The following is a 10780-nucleotide window of genomic DNA, read 5'->3' as shown; positions in this document are numbered from 1 at the left end:
TAGACGGGATTCAGGCAGGGCTTTGGGGCCTGGTGGGGGCCTCCGTCTCCTCCTCGGGTGTGGAGCCGGGTCACTGCTGGCCAGGACTCCACCGCCGGCCTCTCATTCGTTCCCTCCCCGTTCCCAATAACTCCGGCCGAAGCTCGCTTTGCCCTTGGCATGGCCACGCGATCGGCTCCTTCTTCGGCCACGTATACCTTGTTTGGGGTCTTAGGTGGCATTTTTTACATGGCGCTGGCAGCTGTTTTAATGAAATTGTCTTCAGGGAGCGCCCGGCTTGGATTCAGAGCAAGAGCCGGAGGAAGGCGCGCAGGGCCACTTACTCCTCCTCATCGCGGTGGGAGGGGGCCGCCCTCCTGCCCCCCGTCCCGCCTCCCCTTCAGGCTAACTGGATTTTAATGGCCTTCGGTTCCCTGGCACCGGGCACAGCCCGCTCGCCGGGAAGTCACCTCTTCAGCTGTCTGAATGAGGGCGAGTAATTCACTTCAGTATGCCTGTCCTGAGGGGAATCCCCCTCGCACCCACCGCCATGGCGCAGGGGAGAGGCTGGCGAGCAAACTGCCTTGTGACCAGGCGGCAGAGGCTCGTCCATTCACTGAAATCAGCGACTCACGCCCTCCCCAAGGGCCGGCTGACACAGAAGTGGCCTCCTTCTGAGGGCCAGTCCCTGCTGGCTCAAAGGAAATAAACATTTGTAAGAAAGTTTCCTGAAACTCAGCCCCTACCAGATCCACCCCTTAGAATCCAACAGTCAGCCGCCAGAAGTGAAGCCCTTACCGCGTGCGGGCACTGGGCTCGGGGGCCATGATGCGGGGTCCAAGGAACTCATCTCTCCTCCCAAGGGGCTCACGTTCCAATGGGGCCCAGCTCCAGGCTCCCCATAACCTTTCCTGACCTCCCCTCAGTGTCGGGTGTTAGCATCCTCCTCTCACCTTTCCATCCATTGGTAGCATCCATCATACAGAAATGTGTGCCTATACACATGCGCCATATTTAATGTAGCCTATCCTAGATTAATGCTATGTGTAAATGTATTTCTTCCTATTATATTTAAGGCACCTATAATCATCCAAGCACTGTGATGAGCACTTCACACTTATCCTCCCATTTGATCCTCACCCCATCCTTGGGGGCAGGTGTTATTTCCATTTTACTGATGAGAATGCAGAGGCAATCAGAAGTTAAGTGACTAGGCCAGGGTCACACAACTGCTCAGTGCTCTATCCACAGTGCCATCTTCCTGTCCCATGCATGTGTAGAAAAGTTTGTATTATATATATCTATGTTGACTTATCCACATCCACTTTGTTTCTTGGAGCAGGCTGGAGTTCTCTTGAAGGCGGGGGACTGACTGTCTGTTGCAGTAATATAAGAAATGTCCTCCTTTTTTTTTTTAAACTCACTCTCTCATGTCAGTGGTATAAGGGAGTCCCTGATTAGCAACGTCTCTGCCCATGCACATCATTCCCTTTTCTGATTTTTATTTTTGTAGAGCTTTTTAGGGTTTAGGGACTTTCCTGGGTGATTCTAGCCAGAAAGTAGCAGAGGGGACGCCTCAAATTCTTTTTTCTTCCAATCAACAAAAATCTACCCTCTCTCCCCTCCCTTCCCAATTGAGAATAAAAGAACCCCCACCCCCACCCCTGTTAGCCAAGCACTTATGGCTCTCCAAACCTATCCCTGCTTTGGCCAGCCCCAGCCCCTCTCTGGTTCATTCCACACTGAATCCTTCACTCCCCTTCTTTTGTTCTTGGTCCTCTGGAATCAAGGTTGGTCATTACCCTGCCCAGTAATATTCTGCCCTGTTTATAGTTGTAAGTTGCTCACTCATTTGGCCCTGGATGGGCCACCCCTCCAATTCCTCTTTGCCACCTCAGAAAGGGCCCTCAGTATCTTTGTCCATCCTTTGTTAAGAGTTTATTTTGCTTAGGACCAATCTCTCTGTTGATCCTCCCTTCCTCTCACTGCCCCTTCTTCCCTTTCCTTTCCTTTCTCTTTCCCTGTTGAGGAAAATGTATTTATTTCTCTGTCTGACTCTGGGTATGTGTACACACACATGTGTTCTCTCTCCCCTGCTTTGACAAGTTCAGATGAGATTGGAATGCTTACTGTGACTCTGCCATGACCTCTCACCTAGAATAGAGCAAATATTAATGTCTGGTCTTTGGTGGATTCAAGAGTGTCCCGAAGGACCCATTTTGAAGGCAGAACAGATAAGACCGAGGCCTGGTGGGCTTTCAGCTGGAGTTCATGTTGTACAAGACCAGAAGAGCCATCCTGAGACAGCCTGGCTCCAACCTTCCCTATCACAACCCTGTCCCTGTGAAGAGACTTTCATGTGCACCTTGTCTTTGAAACTTTAGTTGGAGATGTGGAGGGGGGTGTTTGGGGTGCAGCATCTTCCGAGTTCATTTAGAGAACATCTGCAGAGAGTTCTGCCTGCACTCCCCAGGCGGCATCGTCCCTGCATTTGGAATCGAAGCTCCAGGTTCCCCTTTGTAGGCAGCCTCCGATTGCATCACACTGAAATGCCAGGCCTCCTGAGGTGCCGAGTCTGAGGGTGTAATTATGTCATTTTCTCCTTATTTTGCAGAGTCTTCCTGCGAGCAATTAATCAGTATGCAGATATGCTCAACAAAAAATTTCTGGATCAGGCTAACTTCGAGCTACAGGTAAGAGAAGAGCTCCATGGCCTGTCAGGAGGCTTTGGCGAGCCAGCCTCTCCTCACTGCTTGTGCACACCATGGTTTTTAATTGGTTCCTTGGCCGAGGAATAGGAATCGAATCTGTAGTCAGTACTGTTGGAAACCAAGAAGTAAAAATGATGGTGGAACATGGAGGGACAGGAGATCATTTGGTTCTGCTAGCCCAGCTCTTGAAGGCAAGGCAGGCAGGCAGCACCTATTCACCCCAAACATATTAAATACCTACTGTGCCCCAGATGTGTGCTTAGCACTAGGGATAAGAAGACAAAAAAAGAGGCAGCCCCTGCCCTCATGAAACTTATATAGGTCTGGGGGTCAAAACACATGTCAGTAAGCAAAAGGCAAGGATTATAAATATATATTATCTAATATACAAAGTAATTTGGAACTCAGTTTTTAAAAAATGAATGTTTTAAATTGTTTAATGTAACTAGGAAATATTTAAGGAAATACATTTTAAAATTTTTCTTTGGTTTGGTTTGTTTTTGAACATTTGTTTTATTTATATATTTTTTAAATAATATTTCATTTTCCCCCAATTACATGGGAAAACAATTTTTAACATTGGTGTGTGTTTTTTTATTCTGAGTTCCAAGTTCTCTCTTTCCTTGACACCCTCCCTGAGACTGTAAGGAATCTGGAGAGGGATATGTGTATGTGTGTGTGTGTGTGTGTGTGTGTGTGTGTATATATATATATATATATATATATATATATGTAATTTGAAAGGGAATGAGCATGGAGATGGGGAGGGGAAGGAATCAGCAAAGGCTGATGAGCTCAAACCTATTTATGAAGAAGGAATAGAAGCTACCTACCCCCCTGACAGAGCTGGGAGACTCATTATGCAAAATGAAGCAAATATATTTTGGACAGAGTTAGCAGGGGAATTTGTTTTGCATATTTGTTACGAGTCTTGTTTTTCTTTTCTTTTTTTCTTCTAGGGCAAGGGAAGTGGGAAAGAGAGAGAAAATAAATGAATGTTAATTTTAAAAAATGGATGATAAAAATTTGTTAAATGTTTATTCTGTGCAAAGTACTGCTAATCCTTGGAGAAGGGTTCAAATTGAAAATAAGGAGTTTTATTTTTTAACTGTTTCTAGTTTTTTAAACAATACTGAACTTCAGTCACTTTGAAGGTTGGAGGGGTATAGGCAGCCTTTAGGCTAAACCCCTGGACTTGGAACCAAAGATTCATTTGCTCTAAAGCTAGTCATCTCCCTGCCTCCCTGTACCATCTCCAAGGCACTGGTAAATGGCATCGTTGGGTGTGATTCCATCCCTCGTCTCACTGATCCTCCCCTTTTCTCAAAAGTTTGTTTTCCATGACCTGAAATACTACCTTTCATGTCCTCTCAAGTCCCATAAATGTTACCTAATGACCATCAGGATCCCAGGCATTTAAAAAGGGAGAAACAAATCTCTTTCCAAATGTCTTCCATTAATGGGTCATCGTTCCCCAAAGCAGAAAATTCTCCTTCTCTTGAGTCAAGAAGAAAACGAGAAATAGGATGTTAAAGACATCTGGGCCTAGAAAAGGGGCGGATGAGGAAGAGGAGGAGGGGGGTGCAGATCCCCTGGGAGCTGAGTAGAGCCTGCTCTCCCTGCATAGGCTGCTGCCTTTGACCGGCTCTTGTCCAGGATCACAGCAGACTTTGTGTCCTTAGGATAACCCTCAGGTTCCGGTTAAATATCCCAGAATGCAGTGGGCCTGTTCATGTGTTCTCAGGAGGTGGACTGTCCCACATCGATGGGCTGATCTAGAATCTCTGCATAAATGTGTCCAGCAGCTGTCCCTGACTTGGGCATGGCACTGGCCTACGTCGTGTAAACAAAGAGAATTTCTCCACTCAAAATTGTAGAAATAGGAAGGACTGAGCCAAAGAAAAAGTCAGAAAACCCAGCCAGCCAACCAACCCCCAAACAAGGAGGAGGCCTTCTGCGATGCATGCATTCCCCTCCCCATGTTGTTCTTCAGAAGGCTGGAGCATCACTCTCCTAAACCTTTAGCTTGCTCGGCCCCAGGCTCTGAGCTTCCTGGCACCCTCGATGCCGCCATCTTTGTGTCCTCCGTGGGCTCAGAGACTTCCTTCTGCAGCCTTGGAGCAGAGCAAAATCTCAAGGGGACATCTGGCTTTTGTGAGGGGGGGAAGGCGAGACCAGGCCTCTGGGCCACATTTCCACGGCTGCGGCCTCCCTTCTCATGAACCCCCCCCACGTCCGGGGTGTCCGCCCTGGGCGTCCCGCCCCTTTTCTCTGGAATAGCCGATGCCGAGGTAGCCGGCCCGTTAGTTAGTGTTTTCAGAATGCCTTTCAGAGCTGGCAGGGCCTCTCCCATTAGGTAGGGCAAGCCGTGGGCTTCCCTAGGACCCAGGTCGACTGGATCGATCCCAGGGTTAGGGGACCAAATGGAGTGCTCACAGCACACCTCAATGGGAAGGCCTTGCTCTTCAATCCATCCCATCCGCCATGGAGAAGGCACCGTGCCGTGCCCAGGCCACAGATGAGGAAGCTCAAGGCCATGTGCCCGCGGTCGCAGTTAGTGCCAGAGGTAGAATTAGAACCCAGATCTGGGCTGACTTCACTGAATCCAGTCATTCCCTTTCACTCCATAGGACATGGCGTCCAAGGATATGGGGATGCCGATGGGACACGTTTCTAGAGATGGTGTGTCTGTGTCTGTACGTTTGTCGGTCCCTCGGGGGAGTGTCTGTCTGTCTTTCTGTTCTCCGCTGCGTGCCCAGCAATGTGACGTTGGCCCTTTTGCATTTCAGCTCTGGAACAATTACTTCCACCTGGCTGTGGCCTTCCTTACTCAAGAGTCTTTACAACTGGAGAATTTTTCAAGTGCCAAGAGAGCCAAAATCCTCAACAAGTAAGTACACGCCCCCTGAAAGGCGCGCTGGAGCCCCGATGGCCAGGCGCCTCCGGAGGCCTCTCAGCCCATTGGGACACGCGCAGAAGCCACGTGTCCTTGCGTGTAGGGGGCGCAAAGCGTGTTCCCCCTCCGGGATCCAGTGTCAGAACGACGGCATTCCTTGTAGCTGCTCCCAGCCGACGCACGGAAGGACTATGGAGGACCAACGTTAGCCTTCAGAGGGGTAATTAGTTTTACTGCGGATGACTGTGATGTGGTCCTTCAGCGGTGCCTCAGGCGCTCACTCCTCAGGTTCTGCTCGCAAGGATGCCCGTTTAGAGAATCTTTCTGATAGCGCCTGTGCGAACGAGAAGGAAGGCAGGGCAGAGAGGCAGCTCGCTCCGATTCCGCGGAGAAGCGAGTCTCAGCGATCGCTGTTCGGACAGGAAACCATCCTCCTCACCTGGGAGGAAGACCACGCGGGGAGTGCGGCCTGTGCTGGCCGGCACGGGGGCTCGCCCGACCCTTCGCGTGCCTTTATTGTCATCCTTTCTAAGAGGTTTGTCTGTGTGCCTCCCCTCCTCCACGTCTCTCCTCTCCTGCCTGCTCTCAGAAAAAGGAAGAACAAAGGGTCACAAGCACGTGCTCCGTGCCCATTGCCCTCCGCGTCTCCAAAGGAGTGGGGCGTGAGCCTTTCCCAGGATTCCCTTTGGCTCCATCGATCATGGTGGTTACGAGGGGCCACTGGATAGATGATTACCTTCGTTCTCTGCATCCATCCGTATGTTGCTTCCCAGGTTCTCTGTATTCATCCTTCTCATCCCTTCTGACCCCCGTAAGAGTCCTTGGCATTCACGTGCCACCACGTGTGCCACCATTCCCAGGTCGCTGGGCAGGCGTCTGCTTGTTTCCCGGCCTTTGCTGTGACTAAAAGGGGTTTTCCTCCATTTGTAATTGTTATGAGAGCACCATGGGATGAGGGGTAGAATGTAGAAAGGGTTATCCTTTGTGCTGAGCAGGAATCGGGAGGGATGATTCTCTCGTCCTCTCCAGAGCGCCCCTGGGAGCTGTTCTTCCAGTACATCTAGAGGCTTTGGAGCAAGATTCTTTGGTTCCACATCCTGCCTCTCCCCTCTTTGTAGCTGCACACACACGCCACATCTTGGCCAAGCCTCTGGGTTTCTGCAACTTTAAGATGAGAGGGTTGGGCCAGGTGGCCCCGGATTGCCACTTGTTATGGCTGCTGCTGTGTAAATGAGGTCAGAAGACTAGTGTAGACATGCTGGCGTTCTATCTTCTGGGTTTGGATCATCTGTTTTTGGTGGTGGTGGATCTCTCATCGAGGGCTTCTTCTGACTCATCCAGGATCTGCTGTGGTTGTGATTATGGGTCTGAGATCGGAACACATTGTTTGGGAATGGGCTGATGGAAAATGCCAAAGAACAGAATGGTGTCACTAGGGCACATGCTGCATTTACAGCTCCAACGTCCAAGGAGATCCAGGGTCATCCTGCTCTCTCCTCTCTGCCAGCACAGGAGGTGGCAGCATGGGGGGATTTAGGAAATGCAGTGTGCAGGGGAATTTGGTCACAGGATCCCTCTGCAGAAGGGCCATTAAATACTTCCAAAGTGTTTTGGCTCTTCTTAAAATTATCCAACACCTCATTCTAGGGGAGTTCCAGCCCACCAGGCCACGGCGCTCCCCCAAGATTAGAGGCCAGGACATTCTGGGAAGTGACACGGCCACCTGTCAGCTGTATTTATAGGAAGCCTATCTTTCCTATGCCAGAATAGCCATAGGGGTGTCCTGAAGTCCCCAAATGTCAGAAGACTCCAAGGAAGAGCCTCTTCGGAGGATGAAGGCCAAGGACCAGGCCATTCCAGCACAGAGGAGGCTCCAATCTGTACCCTAAGTGGGACCCCCACATTGTGGCATCGCATCATTAAAACACTGACATGGAGAGAATCTAGCATGGCGGGGGGCACTCCTTCAGAGAAGTGGCCTTTTCCCTAACTCACTTACACCTGCCCTTTGAGACCAAGCATGACTCAGAAGTTACAGGAGGCTTGAATTCTCATGATCACATGTATAGTCTTAATTAACTGCCCCGTGGAACAACTATGAGAGCGAGCGGTCTTAAAGTTCTTCCTGCAAAACTTACTAGTTGTGAGCTCATGGACATCCCCTGGCCCCCAGGACCTTCAGGCACTTACCATCATCACCACCATCATCATCATCATCACCATTGTTAAATTTAAATTGTGGTTGGACTCTGAATATTTATATAGGTGGTATTCAGGTTTTTAATTTCTAAAACCCAAAATGAATTATTAAAGTAAATGGAATTTATGGTAGTTTATTTATAATATTTACAATAGAAGGAAGATATTAAGGAATAAGAGAGAGAGAGAGAACTCTGGCTTCTTCTGATATCAGTTAGAATTTCTAAGCCCCAGCCAGGGGAAGAGAAAAGCAGGGTCAATAAGTCAGCCTTTCACTCACCAATGGTGACAGTCTAAATGGAAAGAAGTCTGGGTGTCTGTCTTCTGGTCGCTCCTCAAGGGTCTGTCTTCCAGACTCTCCTCTGAGTCAAAGCCTCCATCCAACTCAAAACTCAAATCGAATATCTCTCCAATTGCCTCTTCTTCTGCCCTTTTGGTCATCTTAAAGATCTTTTTCTCTTGTGTCACCTCCCCTAAATTTTCACTTCTACCAATAACAGCAGATGCTTTTCTCCGGGACTGCCCACTCTTTAGTTCTCACCTTCTTTGTTTAGATTATATCCTTTTGGATTACTTAACACCTTTTTTGGTAAGTTCATCTTTTGTAGTTACTTAACACCTTTTTGTGGTTAAAATGGGTAGATGTACTTAAAATACTGAGTTATCACCTTTTTGTAGATTAAAATCTAAAAATAGACTGGATTACAATTCTAGCTTCACTATAAAGGAAGATATAAGTATCTTCATTGTTACAATCAGGAAATAGCTAAATCCAATCTTCACACCATCATCATCATCTTCATCATTATTATCAATATAAAACATTCATTTTCTAAGAACTGACATAAATACCATAAGGCCAGGGGTCCCCTGAAAATAAACGAAAATGTAAATGGTGACCCTCAAACTTGTATTTGAATAGCTAGAATTTTCCTGCCTGGGGCTTTGGACAAACTCCATAAAACAAGGAACACAGCATTGGATTACTCAAGGCTCATGTGTCAGCTCCCTCTTGTTCAGCCTGTCCTTGGTCCAGTCTCCAGAAAGCAGCTGAGCAGACAGAGGAAGTCCCGAGTGCATCCCCAGAATGGGGCACCACCCTTTGCATTCATTCAAGAAGGCCACAGCCAAACCCAGGCCACGTCCCCAAAAGGGTGCTGTTCTGGACAGCCAAGTGCAGCTCCGGAGCTCCCTGTGCCCCACCAACCTGGTGTAGACGCGGGTCCGCTTCCTCTGAGTTCTGCCCTTCCACATTTCCTAAGGGAGCCAAGGAAGCAAAGAGTTTGTTTTAAGGGCCTTTTTCCGGGTCAGGCTCTGCCTTTGGATGTAATTACGGCATTAGCCCTAACGTCTACATTGGACTTACTAAGTCAAACATGGATCCCGTCAGCCACAATTTGGAAATCATCTGCAGATTAACCTGAACATGTTGATGACTCCTGAGTAACTATCATTTAGAGCACAGAAAATCCTTCCTAAGAGGTTCGTTTCGCCGAAGCTGAGGAGGTGGCTGCCGCTTGGAGGGCTTCCAGACAGCGGTGGCGCCGACTGCCCCGCGGGGCACCAGAGAGTGCCAGGCTGCCTGGTGGGGTACCTGGAGGCCGGCGAGGTTAGGAATCGGCTCCTTCGTGTTGGGGAAGCTGCTCCGGGTAGCCCTTGAGTCCTTGGACAAACACAACGCAAGGCGGGCCTCGGTGGCTCCTGCCTCAGAGAATAACAACAACAGCCACAATAATAATTTTAGTCCCTTTTATGGCCTTTTCCGGTTCGCCAAGCCCTTTACCACTAATAGTGAGAGCTGGCGGTGTTGCGGCGGGCCTAGGATGGGCCTAAAGCGCCTTCCTAATGCGACCTCACGTGACCTCACAACAACCGTGGAAGGCAGCTGCTCTTAGTAGCCCCGTTTGACGAGTGGCGAAACTGAGCCGCGCAGCATTCCAGGGACTTGTCCAGGGCCGCACGGCCTGTAAGGGTCCACAGCCGGCGCTCTGTCCTCTCTGGGCCCCTTTCCCCACCTGCCTCTGGAGCTCACCTTGGCGCTGGCCGCGGGACTTGGCTTTGGATGGTGCCGTGCAAGGCGAGCGGATGCCGTCAGCGCCTGGGCTGGGGGTCCCACTCAGCCAGCAGACTCTGGGGCGCCCCTCAGGCACACTTTCAGTGTGGGTGGAGGTGTGGGAGCTCGTGAGGGCATGAGGCTCCCGGCCGTGCCCTCTTGGGCCCTCCTTGAGGAAGAGCCTCCTCCCTGCCTCGAGCTCCTACCGCACCGGGGCAGTGGTCCCCTGTCCCGCCCTCCAAGCCATTCCAGACGTCGGAGCCGGGATGGCAGAGCCCTGGCCGAGAGGAACTGGCCGAATGGCCGGACGCCTCCGCCGAGGGGAAGATCCGGAGCCCCCACCTGGACAAGCCGCCCGCGCGGGCTGAGAGCCTGGGCTGGAGGCAGGGAGGCCCGCGTTCAGCGGCCCGGCACTGGGGCCTCTGCTGGCCGCTTTATTTTCCCATCTGGAGCAGCCGCCTTTCCAGAGCTCTTGCTAGTGAGAGACTTCAATATAGAAGCCAAAAGCTCCGGTTGGGGCGCCCTCGTGATCCTCCCCGAACATCACGCCGTCCTCTGGAAGGACCCGGGGCCGAGCAGGCCGCCCCTCTCCTCTCCCTGCCCCCAGCCTGTCCCTGTCCCTTGGGTGTCTGACGCTGCAGTCAGGGCCCTGCGAGCGGGCGGGACAGACCCTCATTGAGCCCCTTTGATTGCCATCCCCTCCCTCCAGGGCCTCTTCACTGGGACCCAAGAGCCCATTCCTAGCCCTCCCCTCGGCGTCATCCGCTCAGAGCCCGGCCCCTCCCTGCTCTGCGGATATGGGGAGCTGCCTTCCCTGGGGCTCGGTCTGGTGTTCACTCCAAAGGGCGTGGCTCGGTGCGTAAGTCACGTGGTGGGCAGAGACACTTATCATGTTTGTAAATTGGCATTTAGGGAAGTCTTTGATTAGGTTATTCTCTGCAT

At 50.7% G+C, this 10780-nt stretch overlaps 1 protein-coding gene across 2 annotated transcripts in view; it reads left to right on the top strand.

Moving 5' to 3' along the window:
* Positions 1-2551: 2551 nt before the first annotated feature.
* Positions 2552-10780, top strand: part of LOC100020753 (dedicator of cytokinesis protein 1) — a 71287-nt gene continuing 63058 nt past the window's right edge. For both annotated transcript variants that reach the window (XM_056795141.1, XM_056795135.1), the window contains exons 1-2: positions 2552-2672; positions 5480-5580. In XM_056795141.1, coding sequence (XP_056651119.1) covers positions 2628-2672; positions 5480-5580 — 146 coding nt within the window. In that variant the 5' untranslated portion in view covers positions 2552-2627. The remainder of the gene's footprint in view (positions 2673-5479; positions 5581-10780) is intronic.

Source organism: Monodelphis domestica, chromosome 1 (assembly GCF_027887165.1).
Source record: "Monodelphis domestica isolate mMonDom1 chromosome 1, mMonDom1.pri, whole genome shotgun sequence".
Taxonomy (NCBI): domain Eukaryota; kingdom Metazoa; phylum Chordata; class Mammalia; order Didelphimorphia; family Didelphidae; genus Monodelphis; species Monodelphis domestica.
This window is presented reverse-complemented; position numbering and strand designations above follow the sequence as displayed.